The sequence below is a fragment of the Pipistrellus hanaki genome (assembly GCF_964339955.1).
Source record: "Pipistrellus hanaki genome assembly, chromosome: 14".
NCBI lineage: Eukaryota > Metazoa > Chordata > Mammalia > Chiroptera > Vespertilionidae > Pipistrellus > Pipistrellus hanaki.
In genome coordinates this window covers 37,431,669-37,456,138 of record NC_140516.1, presented here as the reverse complement: position 1 = coordinate 37,456,138, position 24,470 = coordinate 37,431,669, and the positions used below count along the sequence as shown (strand labels likewise).

General features: G+C 40.2%; 2 protein-coding genes across 4 annotated transcripts in view; one reads left to right on the top strand and one right to left on the bottom strand.

Moving 5' to 3' along the window:
• Positions 1 to 16: 16 nt before the first annotated feature.
• Positions 17 to 18,043, top strand: COX15 (cytochrome c oxidase assembly homolog COX15). Of its 2 annotated transcripts, XM_084904101.1 has the most exons (9): positions 17 to 195; positions 2,495 to 2,685; positions 4,251 to 4,373; positions 4,656 to 4,842; positions 6,114 to 6,281; positions 8,244 to 8,325; positions 8,915 to 9,069; positions 10,604 to 10,717; positions 11,648 to 18,043. In XM_084904101.1, exons 1-9 carry the CDS (start codon positions 106 to 108, stop codon positions 11,777 to 11,779), a joined length of 1,242 nt encoding a protein of 413 aa, XP_084760227.1. In that variant the 5' UTR covers positions 17 to 105; the 3' UTR covers positions 11,780 to 18,043. The 2 variants fall into 2 exon arrangements, with proteins under 2 accessions (XP_084760227.1, XP_084760228.1); XM_084904102.1 differs by lacking the exon at positions 2,495 to 2,685.
• ENTPD7 (ectonucleoside triphosphate diphosphohydrolase 7) overlaps positions 12,459 to 24,470 on the bottom strand; it is a 33,186-nt gene continuing 21,174 nt past the window's right edge. For both annotated transcript variants that reach the window (XM_084904087.1, XM_084904088.1), the window contains exons 11-13: positions 22,130 to 22,215; positions 20,955 to 21,116; positions 12,459 to 19,098 (exon numbers count right to left, since the gene is read on the bottom strand). In XM_084904087.1, coding sequence (XP_084760213.1) covers positions 18,867 to 19,098; positions 20,955 to 21,116; positions 22,130 to 22,215 — 480 coding nt within the window. In that variant the 3' untranslated portion in view covers positions 12,459 to 18,866. The remainder of the gene's footprint in view (positions 19,099 to 20,954; positions 21,117 to 22,129; positions 22,216 to 24,470) is intronic.

Sequence of the window (24,470 nt, the reverse complement as noted above, 5' to 3'; positions counted from 1 at the left end):
GGAGGAGCTCGCTCAGTGTGACCCGGAAGTGCTTCTTTCCGCAGCAGAGGGGCGAGTCCTCCGGGTGCCGCGGTGTGCAGGTGGCGGCCGGGCACGGTCCTCAGTATGCAGCGATTACTCTTTCCGCCCTTGAAGGCCTTGATGGGGAGCCCGTGTCTCCGACTGCTGGCTCCCAGGGCGGCGCCTCGATCGCAGGTACCGCGCCGCCGCAGAAGCGGACACGGGGAGAAAGACCGTAGATGGCCCCGCAGCACGTTTCCGTGGCGCCTTAGAGTTCCAGACGCGGGTCCTTGTTTCCAGAGCCCCTGAGTTCTGACCTGGACCCCCCCACTTACTAGCTGTGTGTTATTGGCCAAGTGAGGTAACCTTCCTGTGCCTCAGTGCCCTCGTCTGCAAAAATGGGGATAACAACAATGCTTCATTCATAAGATTTCTGGGAGGATTAAATTTAATATTCTTAAGCACTTAGCACAAAGTAAAAGCTCAGTAAATGTTATCCAGATATTTGATTTTTTTTTTGCTAAAAATACCCGGTAACCAGGTTAAGGAACCTATAACTCCCTTCTGCAAAGAAGGACATTGAGGCCTAATGTAAGTTTTCTAAACTTACTTAATTAGAAGCAGGAAACCAAATAGGGCCTTTTGGCCCTCAGGGATGGTCAGAAGAGGACATGTATCCACTCAACTAACAATTACTGTATTGAGTGACTGTTAAGTGTTAGGAACTGGGAAGCGAATATAATTATCAAAAGGTCACTGCCCTGGAGGAGGGCACAGTTATTTATAATTCATTTATTAAATCTATTAAGGTTTTTTTAGGTTAAGGGACCTGTGTTTGAAACAAAAGGAGCAGGAGAGAAAGGACCAGACACTGTTGTCCCACAGCTCATAGTTTAGTGGGAGACAAGGAGGAACCTAAAGTGTGCTGAGATGAAGTGTGCTGAGAGGGACCTGTTGCAGACCTAGGATAGTCTGGGAACACTTCCCGGAGGAAAGAGGTGAAAACATCAACCAGAGGAGGTGACTTCTAAACTGAGGTCTGCAGTAGGTATTGCAGGCATACCTCGGAGATAACGCAGGTTCGGTTCCAGACCCTTACCATAAAGCCAATGTCACATAAGCGAGTTACATGAATTTTTGGGTTTTCCAGTGCATGTAGAAGTTACATTTTCATTATACTATAAAGTGTGCACTAACATTATGTCTAAAATTTAACACACATTTAAAAATACCTTACTGCTAAAAACTGTTGACCATCATCTGAGCCTTCAGTGAGTTCTCATCTTTTTGTTTGTGGAGGGTCTTGCCTTGATATTTATTGATGGCTGCTGATCGATCAGGGTGAAGGTTGGAGTGGCTAAGCAATTACTTAACATAAGATAACAATGAAGTTTACTACATTGATTGACTTCCTTTCATGAGAATGATTTCTCTATAGCATGAGATGCTGGGTGATAGCATTTTATCCACAGTGGAACTTCTTTCAAAATTTGAGTCAATCCACTCAAACCCTGCCACTGCTTTAGCACTAGGTTAATGTAATATTCTAAATCAGTTGTTGCCATTTCAGCAACCTTCACAGTATCTTCACCAAGAGTAGATTCCATCACAAGAAACCACTTTTTCTCCTCCAAAAGAAGCAGTTTCTCATTTGTTCAAGTTTTATCATGAGGTTACAGCAGGCTCCAGTTATAATCCTCGTTCTCTTGCTATTTCTACATCTGTAGTTATTTCTTCCCCTGAAGACCTGAGCCCCTCAATGTCATCCATGAGGGTCGGAGTCAGCTTCCAAACTCCTGTTAATACTGATATTTTCACCTCATTCTGTGAATCACAAATGTTCTAAATGGCATTAAGAATGGTGACTCCTTTCCTGGAAGCCTTCAATTTGTTCAATGCAGGGTTGCCACAAACCTTTAATTTGTAAAATAAATGCAATATCTGTAAAGTGCAAAAATTGAAGCACAATAAAATGAGGTATGCCTGTATTAATTGATTGCAGAGAGGAAGGGAGGTAGAAACATCAATATGAGAATCATTGATCTGCCGCCTCTTGCACACTCCCTGCTGGGGATCAAGCCCACATTCCGGGCATGTTCCCTGACCGAGAATCCCTGTTTTATAGGTTGATGCTCAACGACTGAGCCACACCGGCTGCCTATATTTTCTATCAGGGAACAAGTGGTATCCCAGAAATCTTATTTAAAGATCCACAGAAGAAATAAAATAACCCATGTCTAGGTGTAGAGTTAAGTCTGGGGGAAGAATGCAGAGATCAGAAGGTTCATGTAGGGTGGCAGTGGATTCGAATGAGGTCAATACTACAGGCGGGAAAACTAGTAGGAAGGTGGAGACAGTAATCCAGTGAAGAGATGGTTTACCGGGCCAGCAGCAGTGGAGATGTTGCACAGCGCAGTGGGACTGAGGGTGGGTAGCAGTGAAGTGAGATCTTTCCCTCTTTCTCCAGTTGTCATTTGTCTGTCTTGATCCTTAGTGTGGCTGCCGCTGTGGGATCGGGATCCCCTTGAGGCCAGGGCAGTACAGCACCATCTCTGAAGTAGCTTTACAGTCTGGAAGGGGTACGGTGTCCGTTCCTTCAAAGGCTGCTGAGCGGGTGGTGGGCCGATGGCTCCTGGTCTGCAGTGGAACAGTGGCTGGAGCAGTTATTCTTGGTGGAGTAACTAGGTGAGTAATTTGCTCATAGCATTGTCAGCTGTTTGGGTCATCAGTAGAGGTACAGGATGACCAAGGGGGAAAGGACCCTTGGAATCATGTAGTCTAGTTCCTTCATTTGACAAATGCAGAAACTGAGGCCTACAGAGGGAATATGTCTGATAGCTTGCCCTGACATAGAACCGTTTAGGGTTATTTAATAGGAGTACTTCATAAAGACTGGTTTAGATCTTAATTGTTAGCTGTACATTGTTTGTGTATATTTCTCCCTATAATAGAGTTCAAATTTGTCTCAAAATTTTGTGTACAGTTTGAATGAATCGCAAATATAATAAATTCCATACATCATAATTAGTTCATATGCCTCTTAGATCTCTTTATACCTCCCTTTTCCTCCTCATCACCCTCCCCACCCTCCCATTTGCAGTTTTTATTGAATAAACCCAAATCGTTTGTCCAATAGAGTTTCCCAGTCTGGATTTTTCTGATTTGCATACAATGGTGGTGGTGATTAACAACTCCCATTGTCCCCTGTATTTCCTGTAAACTGGTTATTGCTTGATCAGCTTTAGGTTGGGACAGAGGGCAAAATACTTCATTGGTGATTATTAACGTTTATAAATAGTGTTTATTAGAGATACCAACCACCATTGGTGATCATTGCCCAGACCCATTATTTCATTATAGTTTAAATTGTAATAGTCTAGTAGCTCTAAAGAGAAACTTTACCTCATCAACAACTGGATTATCCTAAGGTACATTGCATATAGGAAAAGTAGAGTACATACTTGATTCTTTCTCTTTATTTACCAATTTTCAAAATAATAAATTGGTTCCCACGTACCCTCCAAAGGTAAACAATGAAGTGTGTGTTTTTAAGTATCATTATGAGCTCATAGGTTTAAACATACTTGATATATTTCAATCCATTGCAGTGATGTTATGCTCAAATTCTCCCATCCTTAGTCAGTGAGAACCTCTCAAATTGGCTTCAGAGTCGTTTTCACAGGACCCTGGTAACCTTTGAGTCCTTGCTTTCTGGATGATAAAATATTCCAGGCTCTTGTATATTTCCTGCCTCAAGCTTAAAATCAGCCTTTAACTTAGGGAACACTAACTCCTTTTGGTGAAAATACCTTTGGTTTTAATTAAGTATGTGTTCTCAAATTCTCTCCACATTCCCTGTGCCCTTATTTCAAATACTGTATGTGTTATATAGGCTGTTACAGGCAGTGACAAATTTGAATTTTACTGTCTTTAAATTTACTCAAGAACCTAAAGTGTGTTATCCCTATATCAAATATATTTTCCTTGGTTATGCATTTAGGGCAAATTTCCTTGACCTAAGGGTTGATTTTGCTGTTTCTGTCAAAATTCTAAGCAGTAAGAGAAGAGAAAAATGTCAGAGAGGAAACAATGAAATGTTTACCATTAGATCCACTTGTTGTCATAAACTATTTATGAGTCATCCAGGATTACACATATTCTCTCTTCCTCTCTCTCTCTCTCTCTCTCTCTCTCTCTCTCTCTCTCTCTCTCTCTCTCTCTCTCTCTCTTTTTCTCATTTCTTTCCTAAGATTGACAGAGTCTGGCCTCTCAATGGTAGACTGGCATTTAATAAAGGAGATGAAGCCACCTACAAGCCAAGAGGAATGGGAAGCAGAATTCCAAAAATATCAGCAATTTCCAGAATTTAAAATGTAAGTATTATAAAAAATCAGGTAAGTGTCCGATGAGACCCACTCAATCTTTTGCTCATTTAAACATGTCAGAAGATTAGATCCCGTTATTTGATATTTGGCTCCGTTACGTTTAGTGAGCTTCCTACGCTAAACCTCCAATTCCAAAGAGATCCTGAGGTCCCTGATGAAGAAGAGGATAGACCTATCAAGCATCAAGACTGAGAAAGTTCCTGCATTCCATTGGGAAATAAAATTGAGATGGATGTTTCCTCTTGCTTATTTATTTCCCTTTTCCCCCAGCTTAAATCATGATATGACGCTGGCAGAATTCAAGTTCATCTGGTACATGGAGTACTCTCACCGAATGTGGGGTCGCCTGGTAGGCCTCGCATACATCCTGCCTGCTGCCTACTTTTGGAGAAAGGGCTGGCTCAGCCACAACATGAAAGGACGTGTTCTTGCCCTCTGTGGTTTAGTATGCTTCCAGGTGAGACTTATTCAAGTTTGGGAAACAAGAGATGTTCCCAAGAGCTTCCTAGTTGGCATTAACAGAATAGGTGAACGCGTGGATTTTAGCGTAGCATGCCTGGCTTTAAAGCCCAGCTTGACCACGTAGTAGGCAAGTCCTAACTTCTGTAGGCTATGCTTCCCTTGCCTGTAAATAGGGATAATAATGGTACCTACTGTTTGGGTTGCATGAATATTAAATGAGATCATGCATATAAAGAACTTAGGTTAGTGCCTGGAATCAGTAAGCATTCAAATATATTTTTGTGTCACAAGAATTAGAGTTTCTTTCCCACCACGGCTCTCCTGGATTCTCATCTCTTCCCTTTTTCTATGTTGCCAGTTCTGTGCGAAACTGGGATCCCTATGGTAGAATGGCTAATAATAGAAGCAAATAAGAAAATTCCAAAAGAGAAAACAGCTTATGGGTTGAGGAATTTTAGAATATAGATGTAGCTCAGAGGTATTAAGTACTATATACTATAAATGGTAGGAAAGGATCATTGAGTGACTCGGGCTGAGAGCCAAGAAAAGGGGTATTAGAAAAGACATGAATATTTGGGTCAAAGTATCCAGGCCCAAAGGGAGAGTATCAAGACATCAAAGAAATATCAAAGTTTGATCAGGAGAAAGTGAATTGGTTAATTTAACGTGGAAATTATGAAATTATGAACCAAGTAGAAGGAAATGAGTTCAAGCTCAGATCTCTTACACTCCCATAAACTATCATTTTATTTTATTTCCCTTAAGAGAAGTGAAAATGTAGATATTTGCAAAGCAATCTGACTGCAAAACCTTACAGATTTTTACCCTCACAAAGCTTTTTTAATTTATTCCCACCTAACTTAACAGTAGTTGTTTTTAAGGCTTTTCAGGCTTTTCAAAACAATCAATCTGGTTTTTATAAAAAGAGCTCTCTTTTTATTCTCATATTTCACTGGTTCACATAATGTTAAATCATGTCAAGTATATGTAAGGTTTTGCTCACAGATAAGCTTTTGTATGCTTTTCTATATTTAACTTATACTCCAATAAAATGATAATCTAATCAGCAGTTAAATATTTATGGTGCTGTATGTGGAAAGGTGGGTAAGTCATGATTCCTGAGATACGGAGGATATGGGAGGGGCACGGAAAGGAAGGGTAAGGCAGGGAGGATGCCTGATAATCGATAACTCACTTTCTCCGAGAGCAAAGTTGAATAGACATTTTCAACTTTGTTTTCTTTGCCTCTTCTCTTTTTGGTTCTAGGGCCTGTTGGGATGGTATATGGTGAAAAGTGGATTAGAAGAAAAACCAGATTCTCATGACATCCCTCGGGTCAGTCAGTACCGCCTGGCTGCCCACCTGGGATCAGCCCTGGTTCTTTATTGCGCCAGCTTGTGGACTTCACTCTCACTGCTGCTTCCTCCGCACAAGGTAAAAGGCGGTCTGTATTGTTACACTTCTACAAAGGGCTGACAGGTAATTCCGGCTCTACTAAGAAGTTAAGTCAAAATGTACATATTCCCAAATCTACCAATTTACCAGCAACCAGATAAAACCAAAGTTTAGAGGAACATTAAACTTTGGGACTGTATAGCTTTGAGATTGCAGAGTAAAACATGTAGTTATTTTGAGCTGGAGAAACTCACTCAACGGAGAAATGGTATAAGAGATGAGTATTTTGTCAGCATTGCTTATTGGAAAAGGTGAAAACATGAATTTTAGAAAAAGTGGGACTGAGTACCAACAATAAGAGATATCCCAACCACTCTATGGAGGGATGGGAATGGCGAAGCAAGGAAGCCAGAACAAGAGCGATTTCTGGCCCTGTGGTGGTGCACAAGAGCCATATTGGGTTGTTGGTTCTTTGGATAGAGACCTGCCATTTATCAAGTCGAACACTATAGTAAAGCTTAGTGATCTTGCCACAAGTATTTTCTTATAGGCTGATTAAAGTTTTTTCTAGGTGTGTGTTTTTTAATGAACAATATTTTAGGTACTGAAGACATGGTTGACCTTGATAATCTGTTCATGGAGTAGACTTTGAGATGTCAGTAGAACTTTTAAGTAGAATCATCCAATAGGTACTTGGAGCCAGTGACCTGGATCCCAACAAGGATGGGAGATGTTGACTTGTCAGTCATCCTACGGGGAAGCCAGATGGAGCTGAAACATTGGAATAGTAGACAAGTCCACATCTGAAAAATTGCTGTTCTCCTGGCCTTATAAGCCAAATTTCTAAAATGATTACCCATAATGATGGCTGGATTCTGACAACCCATTCTTTCCTTTTATTTCTTGTTATCTGGCTTCCCAACCCACCTCTATACATATACACCACACACTCACATATAACCCTCATTCCCAAACAGTCTCTTCTGACTTTTTAATTATCAACAAATTTTAAAATTTATTTATATTCCACTAATTACAGAAAAGACTTGACATAGTCAAACATATAGTTGGAGATGCTATCCAACACAGTAGCTCACTAGCTACATATGGCTATTTAAATTTAATTAATATTAAATAAAATTAACTTTAAGCAAACCTGTTATTCACTTCAACTTTAAATAAAATTAACTTTTTATTTAATTTTAAATTGCTCTAGCCTCCGTTTAAGTTCTCATTTTTCACTTATTGGAGGCAGCACAGATACTAGAACATGTCCGTCACTGCAGAAGTTCTATTTGACAGCCCTGATGTTGTGCTACAAAAATCTCAGTAATGATACCTCATTCTTCACGGACTAGATTGCAAAGCATTTAAGGGCAGCACTCTGACTTCACCTTCTGTATCTTTATGGTTACCTGTTTATAAAGTTCTGACTCACTGATTAGTATCAAAAGTTGGCTATAGCAAAAATAAATTTTGATTTTACCAAAAATACAAGAATCTCCACTATAGGCATTAAATGCCAGAATCTCCACCTAGGCGTTTTATGCAATTTTGATTCTGATTATATTTAGTAAGCATTAAATATCACACACAAGATGAAAATCCAGTCCTATATTTTAAGCCACATCATTTTAACCATGGCGAAGCATATTCCCCACGTCCCATACCCCCACCCCTACTCCCCTGCAATGCAAATCATGCAGTTATGAAATAGATTTGTATTGAGTACCTAGCCAAGTCTTGGGCTAGGGCTACTGTGATAAAACAAATGGCAGTTCCTGCCTTCACAGAACTTGCAGGATAGCAGAGAAGATAGGTGGTAAATGTATAAATTTAATAAAATACGATGTGTGTTAGAACAGAGTATCGGTTGGGAGTACCCAGCCTCGTTTAGACATCAGAATATCAAGTTGTCACTTGGGTTTAGCCATGGAGATCTTTGCTGCCTCCTGGAGTTCCTGCAGTTCTGTTAACTTGAGTAATTTTTTTTTTATTTAGTTGCTTGAAACCCGTCAGCTCCTGTGGTTGAGACGATTTGCTCACGGAACAACAGGCCTGGTGTTCCTTACAGCTCTCTCAGGTAGGACTCTTCAAGATGGCCCATTTTCATTCCACTCTCAGGTCTCTTGCCTAATGCTTTTCCCTTTCTTCCTGTAACTTCATATTTCCTTTCCACATCTGCCTTTCTCATACCCACCGTCTTTGCCCTCTGTTTCTATTCTTTCCTCCTACTAATAGCACTTCATTTTATCTAACTCTGAGATAATAAACTATTTTTTTTAAAAATCTTTATTATTGAGAGTATTACATATGTCCCTTTTTTCCCCTCATTAACCCCATCCAGATAAACTTTTTCTGTGTCAGAATAGTACTTTGGTCTCCTCTTTTTTTTTTTTTTTTTTTTTAAATATATATTTTATTGGTTTTTCACAGATAGGAGGGGAGAGAGATAGAGAGTTAGAAACATCGATGAGAAAGGAACATCGATCAGCTGCCTCTTACACACCCCCTACTGGGGATGTGCCCGCAACCAAGGTACACGCCCTTGACCGGAATCGAACCTGGGACCTTTCAGTCCGCAGGCCGACGCTCTACCACTGAGCCAAACCAGTTTTGGCTGGCCTCCTCTTTCTCTCATTTTAATAAATACCATTTCCCTTGGCATGCAGGGGCTTTTGTGGCAGGACTGGATGCTGGGCTTGTTTACAACTCCTTCCCCAAGATGGGAGAATCTTGGATCCCAGAAGACCTTTTCACCTTCTCTCCCATCCTGAGGAATGTTTTTGAGAATCCTACTATGGTGCAATTTGATCACCGGATTCTGGTAAGTCTGGCTGGTGGTTACTGGCTACTAAGAACAGGGAGCCTCTCACAGGCTTTTGGGCATTCGAAGCACTGATTACAACAGTGAGAGAATAGCGTGGGCACTACATTCCCCCCCTACCCCCCTTTTTTTTTTAAAGAGGAAGTTGAGTAGCAGCTTTCTAATGTGATGTTTTTCTCCTAATTACCCACACACCATCCCAGCCAATTTCTGGCTTTCAGGATGCCAGCTTCTTAAAGTTTGAATCTGCCTTTTACCATCTAGCAAATAATATCATCCCTGAATCTTGCATACACATAGGAGAGTCGTTTTAGCAGATAAAAGGCTGAGTAGAGAACAGGGTGCGCAGACAGTGGATGCTGAGCACATAGCTGTCAGAGCTGAACCAGAACCCCCCCCCCCCCAAGGAGCCAAGATCATCATATGCACATTTTGTTTTACTTAATAATATTTACTAAGGGCCTGCTATGGGTCATATTAAGATCGGTCTGGTACTCTGGCATGATAAATTGAAGATGAGCAACAAAGAGACTGGTGAGAAGCAGCAGTGCTATTGCAGGAATGCAGGTGAGAGTGAGAGTGATGGGGTAAAAGGCTTCATGGTGGGAGTGGGTTTAAGAAGAATGATGAAACATAGAGGTTGTAAGGAATAGAATATTGCTGTAGAAATGCAGTGAGGAAAGATGAAGATTCCAAACTTTCTTTTGGGGGCATGCTTAAACATGACCAGCAAAAATGAGGCTATCGGAATGAGTGCCACGCTAGACATCGGCTATGTCAACAGATGGAGGTATGTTGAATGTGAGAGGATACATTCACACGGATAAGTCCAGAGGGCTCAGATGTCCACAGGGAATGCAAGGGCTGCGCAAGTCCCCCTGCCACACATTCTAGAATAAGCAAAGTCTGAAATTGTCACCATGGACAGCTCTGAAAAGGAAAAGAAGTGAAATAGATGTACAGGTTTGATATAAAAATATTATCTTTGCCATCATGAAAGGGGAATACAGACCCTATTGCCAGTCCCAGCCCCTCGTTCTGAAGAGGCAGTAATGAAAATGAGACTTTAGATCTTCCTACCAATAGCTGGCAACACCACCACCTCCTCTACTCACCGCACAGGATAATAATACCCCTCATGGGCTGGGGTCAGCCCTGCTTTAAAAATACAAGATTACTGTAGGTATAAAATTAGGGATAAGAGTGCAAAGAATGGCTTAAAATGTGAGGGCCATGCTGGGGGCACCCACAGTGGAAGGTGGGTCAGATCACCGAGAGAGAGTGTATAAAGTGATAGGCGCAGAAACTTTAGGTGGCACCTGGGGCACACATGCATTTAAGTGGCCAGCAGAAGAGGGGGAAGGAGACTGAGGAGCAGAGACCAGAGGTGGAGCTGCAGGGACCCCCTGCCTGGGGCTGGGAGGTGCCTCGTGGTTACTCACTGGTTCTGGAGGAGATACATGGAAGGTGAGCGGAAATCAGGAGGGTGGCGCGCTTCCTGCTGGCACTCGATGAGACTCTTTTCCCCTCGCAGGGAATCACCTCAGTTACTGCCATTACAGCGCTCTACTTCCTCTCCCGGAGAGTTCCCCTTCCTCGCAGGACCAAGATGGCAGCAGCGACTCTGCTGGCTTTGGCATATACACAGGTATAAACCACTCCTTTTTGGCCTGATGGCATCCCCGAAACAAGGTTAAGAAGGAAAGGTAACTGGCTAAGAGAAAATGTTTTCAATTCTTAAAAGAGACTAGAAGGTTAATAACCAGAAGATAAAATAAGGATATCAGTATACAATTCTCATAAGAAGAATGATGAATAGCCAATAAATACCATACAAAAAGCTGTTTAGTCTCACTCATGATCACAGAGGAGCAAATTAAAACAATGCCTGCCATTGTCAGATTGAGGGAAAAAGAAAGAAAAAAGATAATCAGGTAATGCACAGGTATAAGAAAATATTCTTAGTGAGAGCATAAGTTTATATGGTATTTTTCAGAGGGCAGTTTGGCATTATCTTTATGATGTCAACTATATAATCCCTTAGGCCAGCAAATTGACTTATTAGTGCCTGCCCTACAGATATTCTAATGCACAAAGAGCTGTATCTGTAAGGAAATTCATTATAGAATTGCTGAAATGGTGAAAAATTGGAAACCAACCTAAGTAGTTAGGTTGGTAACTATGGTAAATGTATACTGTGGAATATTATGTAACAGTTTAAAATAGTAAGCTCTTCAGCCATATATTAAGTGAAAAAAAGCAAGGGACAGAACAATGTACTTTTTTAAAGTACAAAACTTTTTCAAAACATTTATATAAAAGTACAAGTGTATAGAAACTGGTAACAGTGACTACCTTTGGTGAGGGGAACTGGGATAGGGTGAAGGATACTTAAGGAAAACTTAGGGTTTTTGGTTTTGTTTGAGTTTACTTCATTGTAAATATCCTTACTTATGAAATTAAAAATATTTTTTTAATGCTCTGATGGGAGAAGTTTGTGTATGTGGCTGTCGATGCTGTCGTTTCGGCTCTGAATTTGTGGATGCTGCTTTCCTTACTGCCTGGTTTCCTCTCACAGGTGGGCTTGGGCATTAGCACTCTGCTAATGTACGTTCCAACTCCTTTGGCTGCTACTCACCAGTCAGGCTCCTTGGCTCTGCTCAGTGTTGCCCTTTGGCTCATGAGCGAACTCCGAAGAGTCCCAAAATAATTCTAAAAGGATCAGCTGTGAAGGACTGAAACTGCTTTTGAGAGCTCATTAGAGCCAAAGAACTTGGGTTTTGCTAAGAGAATGACCTTGGCATATCAAATGGCTTCCAAATTGGTCAAGTTTTTAAAAATTCTTTGCCCGTTTCTGGAAGCCACTGGATCAAGAATGTCATTAGGGCCGAAACTGGTTTGGCTCAGTGGATAGACTGTGGACTGCGGGGTCACGGCTTCGATTCCGGTCAAGGGCATGTACATTGGTTGCGGGCACATCCCCAATGTGGGGGGGTGGGGGGGTGTGCCGGAGGCGGCTGGTCAATGTTTCTCTCTCATCGACATTTCTGGCTCTCTATCCCTCTCCCTCTCTGTGGAAAATCAATAAAATATTTTTAAAAAGAATGTCATTAGGTCTGATTACAATAACGGTTCCTTTTTAAATCTGTTATTTTTTACGTTGATCCTATTAATGGGATATCATCTCTTCTAGACAGAATTGTTTCAAAAAGGGAACTAGAGTCACTGGGGTAGGTTCCCATACCATTTCTCCTGATCCCCAAACTAAAGTTGTCCTTAGTTAATAGTCACCAGAGGGCATTCTGATCCAATACAAAGAATCATATGCTAACGCTTGTACAGTTCCCTCCAACAAAGGAGCAACAAATGAATTAAGTTCAAGGTTCAGATACTTTACTTCATTTTCATTTTATTAAAGACGAGTAAGTTTGAAAAAACAGATCTGGTTGCATTAAGCTATATAACTACAATATGCCTATCGACAATCCTGGTGAACGGAGATTATCTGAATTATTTTTAGGTTTGCATTATTCCCAACATACCAAATATTGCATGAATGAATGGAAAATGATTAGAGATTGATGTCCCAGGCACCTCTTCCAAAATAAGTCATCACATACAAGATTAAATAAATTTATAATGTTTTCAAAGGTCCCTCAACAGTTCTGTCAGTTGTTTTTAAAACATCAAAGGAATTAAAACACCTGCTTTTCTTAACCCAGAATATTTCTGTCTTTAACTTAACAGTGACAAATGCTATCCATATGACAGGGATAACGAGTAGCTACTGCCTTAAAGTGATGCTGGTTGCAAAGACCAACACCGATGATCAGAATCTTAGGATAACCAGTTTATCTGCAGTAATCCTTCCTTCTGGTCCTGGAATGAATGGTGGATTTATTCTGGCATATAATAGGTAACACATATACCCATGTCCCAGCACAAAGGAGAATGCCCTCCCCTCTGATATGCATTGCACAGTTTGCTCAACAATGATTTAACAGTATTTACCAGCGAGTATTTTAAGAACTGTTCAGCAAAATTATTTAATGTGAAACATTAGAAAAACATACAATCTTAGTAAGCCCCAAAATTGATGCAATACAGGCAGCCTTTGGTCTTTTAAAGGGAGATGGGAGCATCTGTTGTGGATCATTTAAAAAAAAAAAAAAAAAGTCTTTCAACACTGCAGTCCATCGCTCGAGGCAGAAACTTTACCGTGTTAACTAATGAGGAACTAATTATTTCATATACAACATAGTGACAGAAATCAAAGTATTTGGGATCCTGTTTGCAGAGCAAGACTCTTATGAAGCTAGTAAAAGGCAGAGCCTTCAGCACCAGTAGTCTTCACAGGCCAAACCCTGGCAGGTGCTCTGCAAAAGAGGCTGTTTAGGAGGGTGGAGTGGAATGGTGGAGGAGTGGCAGGCGACCAGGGGTGTCTGAGCAGCTGCACTAAAACAGAAGAGGCTCGGGTGCAGACATGACTTCAGGCTGGCCTCGATCACACTTGGCTACAAACATTCTGTGGTTCAGAAATTTTTTCAACTTTGCTGAAAACACAGAAGGGAGGGGATGGGAGGAGTAAGGGGGAAGAGATCAACCAAAAGACTTGTATGCATGTATATAAGCATAACCAATGGACACAGACACCAGGGGGGTGGGAAGGGGGGCAAAGGGGAGATAAGGACACACATGTAATACCTTAATAAAAAAAAAAATGGCAAGCAATGATTGAATACATTTTAAAAGTAGAAAGTCCTTATAGTATGAGTAATAATTCACTTTACAAATAAAAGGATTTCTATTGCTCAGTCTTCCAGAGAAACAAAATGGTCAAGATACCTTTCTCCTCTGTCCTTCCAATAAAAGTACTGAGAAATAGTAAACATTAGAACAAAGGAAAACTTAAGTAATAATACAAGGGAAGTCTATTAGGATATTTTTAAAAGGCCTTATTTTTTAACAAATACTTTTTATAACACCAACAAAATCCTCACAAGTTTGGAGAACATATGGCCCTACTGGCAGGACTCTGAAACTAGCATAACTGAAGAACTACTTTGGGAGAATATGAAACATCCACCTTATTGAAAAGAAGTTTAAAGATAGCAAAGAGAAACAGCACAATTTCTGTAAGGGATCTGGAAAATGCCCAAGAAATACAACCATGTTCCTTAGTGAGGTAGATCTAATAGGCATTTATACCTTAAATAATTTAGATTGTAACTATCACATGAATTACTTGGATGCTATGCTTAAGAAAACTGCACAAGCCCTAGCTGGTTTGGCTCAGTGGATAGGGTGTCTGCCCGTAGACTGAAGGGTCCTGGGTTCCATTCTAGTCAAGAGTTTGTACCTCAGTTGCAGTCTTGATCCCTAGTACTGGTTGGGACTTGTGTAGCAGGCAACCAATTGATGTCTCACATTGATGTTTCTCACTGTCTCTCCCCCTTCCTTCCACTCTCTCTAAAAATCAATGGAAAATCTCCTCAGATGAGGATTAACAAAAGAAAAAAAATTGTACAAAATTAAGCAAATTGTTTAAAAGGTATCTATCTAAAATTTTAAAGTATTAAATACAGAAGCTAGAATAGATGTAATGAAAACTTGGTACTGTCCCTAGCAAAGCATTTCTTTCATATTTTATTCCTAAATACGAGCAAAACAATCACAAGTGAGTATCAGAAGCAGTTACAAAGATGGGACATGTTTATAATAATAGTTGCAGTCAGCTATTATTATAAAGAATAGACTCTATTGAAATACACAATCTTGCAGGAAGATTCTGAGTATCTCATGGCAGCTGTCACTAGTAGTAGTAACAGCACATATTACTATTGCTCTGGGGTTCCATTTCATCATCTATAAAATCAAGGGGGTTGAACAGAAGACCTCTAAAATCCCTTTTAAAATCTCATGCCCTGAATGGAAGTATAATGATAGCTGTTAGATATCCATTCGCACCAGGGAATGCCAGAGGTAATGAATGAAGTAGACGACCATTGGCTCCTCTAGTCTTCAAAACCGAAGACCAAAATCCTCTTCCTGAAACCGTATTACTTTCCTACCTTCTCACCTGCATTTGATGTCTTAGGCCAATGGTTCTCCCTTTGGAACTAACCTCAGGTCATCTTGTTTAGCCACCCTGTTTACAGATGAGAAATGAACCACAGAGGGCAAGTGACTTGCCCGGAGTAACAGAGCTAGTTAATGACAAAGCCAGGACTAGAATCCAAGACTGCTGTTCATGAAGTCCGATGTTCTTTTCCACCCACATGTTTTTCACTCCTGACAAAAAGCAAAACACAAAACTATAAGAAATAGGGCTGGGAGGAGGGGAGGAGCTTCTATTTAGGAAGCTCTTAGGCTGAGGAAAGAACAGACAAAATATTTTGGATGACATCAAAAGAATAAATAAAACGGCTAGTGGAAAGTGACTAATTTCCTTGACCAAGGAAAATCAAAGGAGCTAAGGTAACAAAGAGAAAGACAGTACAATTTCCCTCAGAATTAACTGCAACTTAAGTGAATATAATGCCATATAGTTGGATGTTACTCATACTTTCCTTATGCTGTAGTGATAAGAATTCAGAGAAGAGCAATGGGTTGTGCCATTGTAAGGCTAAGAGAACATCACCCCTTTAAGCCACCAACACTGGTTCTGACATTTGTGACCTGTCTCAGTGATGATAAAAGTACTAAACAGTTCAGGTTCATTGTTGCTATTATCGGAAAAACTACTTTGTAGGATTCAAAGGAACTACTGGAATGTGAATTTTATGAAACCATAATTTGCCTTTTGAGTAGTTTATATACTACTCAGAAGGCAAAAAGAAAAGAAACCTTTTAAAAATATTTTGAAACAGAGCTAAAAAGCAAGACAGACTGTCTGACTCTAAAGGTAAAAATATTTCATGGAAAGAAAGCAATATATATAGTTGCCCCTCTCCAAGAAATAAATGGCTACTGTTTCTAGCTAATGAAATGTAATTTAAGATCATTAATTGGGAGCAATAGGAGAAGTACAGGAACCAATACTAAGAGCATCTATTCAGTTTTTCTGCAGGGAGTGATAAAAAATGGGTCCTTCATTTTATATTATGGAACTCTGACACATTTTACTCACGGCAATAAAAACAAGCCGAGATTATAATATTAAAATAATATACAGGATATAGCACACTAATTAAAGACTAATTAAAATAAATTAAGAATATGAAATACATTTACAGTGAAAAAATTATAAACGTAAGTATCCTGAGTTTTTCAACTGTAAAAAAACAACAACATGGTAATATCAATCTGAAAGAATGCCATGATGATTGAATAGTATGTATAAAAATCTTAACAGAATGACTGCTACACAATAAGGGCTTAACAAATGATAGCTATTATTATTATTATAACCAGGAAGAAAAACTTCCTAAGAGCTTTCTATCTGGACTAATCACCACCTCCTCCTGCTTCAACTTCATTTTGAGACATGAAAGGGATCAGTTAACCTATTAGGTAGCTTTTGACTAGATCACTGACTGGATCTACAAGAAAAATACAAATACAATAGTATTTGGAAATAAAGGTGAGAGGAAAAGAGTTACCTGAGTAGGCAAAGATTAAGAAAAACATTTTGACATTATTTATAAGCAGCATTCATAAGGCGAGAGGGCTCACTCACAGTGACAGAAAGATAAGTCAAAGAAAATCAAGGAAATTTAGAAGTCTTAGAAAGTAATGGAAATTATTATAAGTCATAAAAATATATCCCCAAAGGAAACTATAAGATATTTTACTAAATCCATTATTATCCAATGTGAAAACAGTTCAAGACTTGTCATCTATTTACCTTGATCTTTCTGTTTTATGAACATTTAATTCCCTTCTGCTCACAGTATGAAATTTACATTTTAAGAATTTCACTTCTGCCCTGGCCAGGTGGCTCAGTTGCTTAGAGTATTGTCTGTGCACTGGGGGTATTGTCGGTGCAAGTTCGATTCCCAGTCAGAGCACATGCCTAAATAGCTAGAATTGCTCATGCAGAAGGCAGCTGATCAATGTCTCTCACACTGATGTTTCTCTCTGTCTCTCCTGTTCTCTCTCTAGGAATCTATAAAGTATATCCTTGGGTGAGGATTAAAGGGAGAAAAAATAAAAAATAAAAAAAATCTTTTTCATTTTTTAACTTGAAAGTCAAGGTCCATTTTCCCTATTTATCTACTTTTAGAAATGAAGGTGACCAAAAAAAAAAAAAAAGAAAGAAAGAAAAGAAAAGAAAGCTACTTCAACTCTGGGAGCACATTCTTGGGCAGGACATTCAAGGGTCCATATAAGAAAGGATAAAGCATAAAGAACATACCATGGGGGAAGGTGGAAGCTCATGAATGAATCCTCCTGCAATGTAAAGGACAGAACAGAAAGGGCAAAGCTCCTGGAGTCACGGATGAAAATGCAATAATTATGGCTTTTCCTCTCTCCTCATTAAAAGAAATGCTGTTTGTGACTGAGCAATTTTTTAACAAAGGTTCTGAAAGTTTCCATGTGGTCTAATAACATATTTATCTATTTATTCCAAAGTTTAGAATTTGCTTCTTTTCAGACATTTCCAGAGTCAAATTGAGAAAATTTTGATTTCTCAGAAAAAAATAAGAGCTTGGATTTTATTGCCTTTGCCTACTATCCTAATATGGTTCTTTCCTTCTTTAAAAACAACCCAAATATATCCCTTCCCAAACTATTAATTTTATTGATCTTAGCAGTGAAATAAAGGAACTCTTTTGAATCTTCCTGTATACGGACTCATAAAAATAGGCCTGGAGACTTGGGGTGGTGAACACACAATATAATATATAGCTGATGTATTACATAATTGTGCACTTGAAACCTAACTAATTTATTAACCAATGTCAGTCCAATAAAATCAGTAAAAAAAAAAAAAAAAAAAAAAAAAATTTAAATAGGCCTATAGGACAGTGACCTGAAACCAAACCCAGGTCTCCAAACCATCACAGTTTCTCCATCCTACAAGCATATTTAAGAATCAAAAAGAAAAATTAATGCCCAAACAGCCTCTGAGGCCCATAGACATGGAAAATTTTTCTGTCCTGGTCATACAAGACATCAGATAAGAATTAGAAAAAATCTTTGATGATCCAGTCATTTAGTTTCTAACCTTTTAAAACACATACTAACATCAGCAACACTGTCAGGGACCTTGGTCCACACTCAATGGCTTCTTTCTCAAAGAAGCAAGGAAGTTGTGTTATTTTGGTTGCCTGGAAATTCGTATCTGTTCCACTGAACTGCAAATTATCTTGGACCCCTATTAAGGGTTGTGGATCTCCACATAAATGATATCTCTGTTACAGAGAAAGAAGGGACTGCTGCACTTGCTAGAATGTCTTCGGCTTTGTATCAGAAGCTCCAAATTTGGTTTCACCTCAGCTTCCAGTATGCCCAATGCCAAACTCTGTGCTTTAGCAAGGGGAGAAAAGTCTAGATCCCTGGAACACACCAGATCTCTCAGTTAAAGGAGAAGCGTGCTTCAATTGGACTAAGGCTGGTCACCTTTGTTAGCACCAATCTCTCATTACTTAGTTCTTCGCAGACTACGTTACAGCTTCTCTCAGATAAGAGGACCTGGAGATTAAGAGGAATTTAAGAAGATAATAAAGTGGAAATTCCAATGCCAAATATCCATATGATCAGGCAAAGAGCATCCAAAGCCATTACAAGAAAGCGGTGGAATTCAATGAGCAGCAGCTCTGGAGTACTTGAGCTTCCACAGTCCTTGCCCAGCCTCATGGCCCCACCTGTACCCCAATCATGGGCACCATCTCTTCAATCCACAGCAAGTTCAATGGAGCTGAGGCTCGAGTTTGTCGGTGGTGAATTCGGCGTAACCGCAGAAGGTACAGGATGATGGCCAATAGCACCACCAGGATACAGGCAAAGAAGAGATAGTGGTTGTAGACAAAGGAGAGACGGAACCAGCTACTGTGGACCTGTCGGACACCTTCCTGCCGTAGATCCCTAGGGAACAGTTTGAAGGTGAAAAGAAATGTTAGTTTCAGAGAGAAACCTTGATGCTGACCTAAAAGGGCCAGTGATGTTAGCCCATTTATTCTATCCACATAAACATCCTATGATACCAGTTCCACTGAGCAAGCAAAGCTGAAGCATGGCCCGAACCCAGGGCTGCTATGTGATTCTTCCTATATCTTCCTTTCCAAGCCTAAAGAGGATGCCTCACAGGCCTAACTCTTCCAGACTCTGGGAACAAAATCAGAAGGCAAAAAAGTGAACAATAAGACAAGACTGGTCATCTGTAACATTAGTTCTAACTGGCCCTTAACACTCTGACCTAACAGTTTGTAAATGTAATACTAACAACGAGAGGTTGGTCCCTGAATCCAATAAAGAAATTGGCCCTAGTCGGTTTGGCTCAGTGAATAGAGCATCGGCCTGTGGACTGAAGGGTCCCGGGTTCAATTCCGGTCAATGGCACATGCCCGGGTTGTGGCTCGATCCCCAGTGTGGGGCATGGAGGAAGCAACCAACCAATGATTCTCTCTCATCATTTATGCTTCTCTCTCCTTCTCCCTTCCTCTCTGGGGAAAAAAAAAAAAATTATATATATACACAAAACACACATGTACACACACACATATATATGAAATCAGAGTATGTCTAAATCTTTTTTTAAAGTTACTATGCTTTCTGAAAATTTAGGTTATGGCTAAAGAAAGCTGTAATCTGATCAATTCTATTGTAATCTGGACAGACATTAAGAGACACGGAAAGCTAAGTGCAGGGGTCTGCCTGTCTGTCTGGAACTGAAGCCCTTCTCTGGTGGTCCAGATAAGATCGGTTTTTGTTTTGTTTGAACTGCAATGTAATTGTTTTTTAAATATGACTCTCAAAACTGAAAGACTGCATATAAAATCTAGACATCTGGCTTCTCTTGCCAAATGAGAAGTGGCCCAGCTGCTGGGCCATCACTTCTGCATGACAGGGGCCAGCCCTTCAGGGAGAGCGCACACTCTCCCAGTCTCCACTTCTCTGACTTCTATCACCTGCAAGGCTTTTGACAGTATTGAGTTTAGTAAAACAGGCATCAAAAATAAGAATTCAGCCCTAGCTGGTTTGTCCCAGTGGAAAGAGCATTGGCCTGCAAACTGAAGGGTCCTGAGTTCGATTCCAGTCAAGGGCACATGCCTGGGTTTCGGGCTTGATCCCCATTGGGGACGTGCAAGAGGCAGCCAATCAATGATTCTCTCTCATCATTGATGTTTCAATCTCTCTCCTCCTTTTCTCTCTGAAATTAATTTTAAAAATTCATTTTAGTTTTGAAATAATCCAGTGAGAGTACCTAAAGATTATCCCAAATACCTTCTGATTCACAACAGCAAGACATCAGGCCATGATCATGTGATGAAAATGTCCTCCCTCACCTTCTGCCCGAATTTCAGGCCCACGGAAAGCCTTCAAGGCAGTGGCAACATCTCTACCCAGGTGTTGGTCATTAGGAGAGATGGCTCTGGACAGACAGCCTTCCCCCCTTCTCTGGGCAGGTATGTTTTCCAGGGTAATTTAAGAATGCCATTTTAGTTTTTTAATCAGTATCTTGGAAGTGGCTAGTGAGAGCTCAATCCTAAGGATTGATTTGTTGTGGACCAACAAATAAAACTGAATTTCTGAAAGTGCAAAGCTGAGGAGTAGACTTCAGACCCATAACGCTCAACCTTCTTTTTATTTCAACATAGTGAGAGCAGTCCAACTGGTAATATTAAAGGGAGTTTATTTGTGGGATATGTCACTTAAGAAACCTATTCTGGGGCACTAACATATTCTGAGCTCAAGATGCCAGCTTGGTTAGTCCACCTTACCTGAGTGGTAGGAACCGTGTTTTATACAGAATGGCTCCCAGCGTCCACTGAACCTCCCGGTCATATACTAGCTGGGCGGTCCGTAGGTTTGGGTAGTCATAGGGAAAGTGGAATCCTTCATGAAGGACTTGGTACAGCCAAGCCGATTTAAAACACTGATATCTGTGTGACAAAAATAACTAATCAAAAAAAATGTTAAACAACTAAAACAATTCTAATGCTTCCCTTTGCACACTCCCACTGGATGTCAAAAATCTCTCTCCCAGCTTCACCTTCCTCACCGCTAGGTGGAGCCAAATTTGAGTCTACTTTAACTTAACATTTACCACAAATGTGAAGAACACCTTTACTGCATTAATATTTTGCCTATGTTTTTCCTCCTTTTTTTTTTTTTAAGAGTTCTTAAGAACATGCTCAAATATCTACATATGTAATTATGAAATCTGGTGTTTGCTTCAAAATAACCCAATTATGACAAGAAGGGAGTGTGGGTGGGGAAATAGATGAGACAAGATTGACCAGTAGAGAACCTGGGTGATAGAGAGGTACACAGAATTTACTGTATTATTTTTGTTATGTGTTTAAAATTTTAAACTAAAATATTTACAAACTGACATTTGTTGAAACTGGGTGATGTTACATGAGGGTTTATGTTAGGTATGTCTACTTTTCTGCATATTTGGTATTTAATAAAGTTTTTTTTTAAAGGCCATCACTTTTTATTTCAAACCACTTGGTGAACTCTAGTAACCATTGGTTTCCCTTGGCCTTGCTAAAATAGGCTCATTAATTGGCCCTTCTCACTCAGAAAATAAAAATCTGATATATTCGCCCTGGCTGGTTTGGCTCAATGGGATGGAGTGTTGGCCTACGAACTTGGGGGTCCCAGGTTCAATTCTAGTCAGGGGCACATGCCCAGGTTGTGGACTCCATCCCCAGTGGGGGGCCTTCAGGAGGCAACAGATCAATGATTCTCTCTCATCATTGATGTTTCTCTCTCTCTCTTCCTCTTCCTTCCTCTCTGAAATCAATAAAAATATATATTTTTAAAAATCTGATATATTCAAATTCTCCTTCAACATAAAATCCAATCTAGTATTGCTCACTTGCTCTCCTTCATTACACTTTATCTACGTTTTAAAGCCACATCTAATGGAGAAAAGGAAATTACTTACTTGAGTCGATGCTCATCTGCATGGGATGAATAAAGGCCATTCTTGAACCTCTGAGTTAGTACTGACCAAGCCATGCCACAGTAGTCCTGGAATGACCACAGAGAAATTGTGCAACATGAACTTGGAGTCAAACTCTATAAACTTTCCCCACAGTCAAGCTGTTCCATTTCTAAAGTGGCTTGTGGGCTACTAGTTGACAAAGGAAATCATAAATGGTATTTTCATTCACTGAACACTGTGCTAGTTCCTATGCAACTTGGGCTAGAAATACTCCTTTTTATCCCTAGCACCTCCAAGTCCAGTACAAAGCCATCTTGACATGACTCCGAAGCCTCGTAGGCCTCAGAGAGGGGTAAGGTTAGGACCAGAAATATCAACAGCAGAACTTGAAGAGAGTGTCATTCTACTCTACAAAGGACTGACACAAGCAGGTAAAGCAGATGAAACAGAATCATCAAACACCTAGCACTGCCTACATGCGATAATTCTCACCAAAGGAATCATTCCTTTTGCTTTGTTCAGTAAACTAACATTTCCTGAATGTCCTCTGTGTGCCAAGCGCTATTCTAGGTGTCAGGGGATTTGCAGTAAATACAACAGACAAAATTTCTGTTGAATGTCTTCATTTCTCAGAAGCTTACATTCTAGTGGTGGTAGACAGACAATCTAAAATAATAAAAGCATAATATGCTAATTAGGCCAGACAGATGTCATTCCGGACTTTCTTCTGGATGAAGCCCCAGTGGCAGGGCTGAAGCAGAAGTGGGTAGGGGCAATCAAGCAGGAGAGCAGTTAAGGAAGATCAGGCAGGCAGGCGAGTGGTTAGGGGTGACCAGGCAGGCAAGCAGGCAGGCAGGCAAGTGGTTAGAGGAGATCAGACAGGCAGGCAGAGTGGTTGGGTGCAATGAAACAGGCAGGCAGAGTGGTTGGGTGCAATGAAGCAGGCAGGCAGAGTGGTTAGGGGCGATAAGGTAGGCAGGCAGAGGGGTTAGGGGCAATCAGGCAAGCAGTTAGGGGTGATCAGGCAGGTGAATGGTTAGGAGTAATAAGGCAGGCAGGCAGTGGGTAGAGGCAATCAGGCAGGCAGGTGAGCAGTTAGGAGCCAGCAATCCCAGATTGGGAGAGAGTGCAGGCAAGAATTTCACGCACCAGGCCTCTAGTAACTAAATATACATACATATGTACATGTACAGAATGTGTTAAATGACATAAATGCTCACAGGAAAAATAAAGCAGGAAAAGGAAATAGGTAATATTGGGGAGGGCTGCAATTTTGGCTGTGGTGCCAGGGAAGGTATCATTGGGAAGATAAAATAAGAGTCAAAGTGAAAAAGAATAAGGGAATAAAAATAAAATCATCTCTTTTACCTGGGAAAGAGAACATACTAAGCCACTACCAACTTGGGCAAGTAGTGATCGAGAGAAAAAAATTTTAAAATGAGAGAAAGATTCAGGCTATGGACAGTTAGGGAGCCCTTGAATGCTGAGAAAGGAAAAGGAATATAGGGTAATCCTGGCGACTGGAGGGGACAAAGCAAACTCAAACCAGGTTTTCCTCAATATTTCGTAAGGACTGCCTTTAGGGAACAGAACAGTACACATACTACAAATATTCTTCCATTGGAAGTCTCCCACCAAGAGAACCCTAGAGAATTGTAAGAAAACAGGAAGGAAAGGATAAAAAATATAAGAGAGAACAGATTCTTCCCATAAATTTCTCTGATAAAAGAGAGATCAGAGAACTGCACACAAAAATTCAAAGTGATGAGTCTAAATTAAAGCAGGAACTACAGAAAGTTAGTTGAACTTTCACCTGTCCAGGTAGCTAATGATTTAAGCCTACAGCATGCTTGAATCTTATATATGCTCCAAGTGAATTTAAATTTAAAGAATACTTCCCCCATCATTGCACATTTTCACATCTTTCTATAATAATATTCTCAGTGACCGTAAACCACTTCAACTTTTAAATAGCTCAAACCAAGAAAGTGAAAATGGACTTGTCCCCTTGAGTGACATCATCTCCAAAAGCACATTACACCTGGAAACACCCAATAGGGAAAAACATCTAAAGATGACACTACTTGGCCACAAACATTAAACAAGACCATTGGTGAGTTAAAGGAAAACTATTAGCCTCCGCAACAATTTTGGAGCTGGGTGATACTCTGGCTGAGAGGACACTCTGGGAAGCTAAGCTTAATTAATTGAAGGTAGTATAGCATGGCAAATTCCTTAATTCCTCTAAATACTATACTTCCTCATCTGAAAATGAGAGTTCCTGTAAGAGTCAAGTGAAACCAGGCATGCAAAGCTCTTTGCACAGCACCTGGAGCAAAAT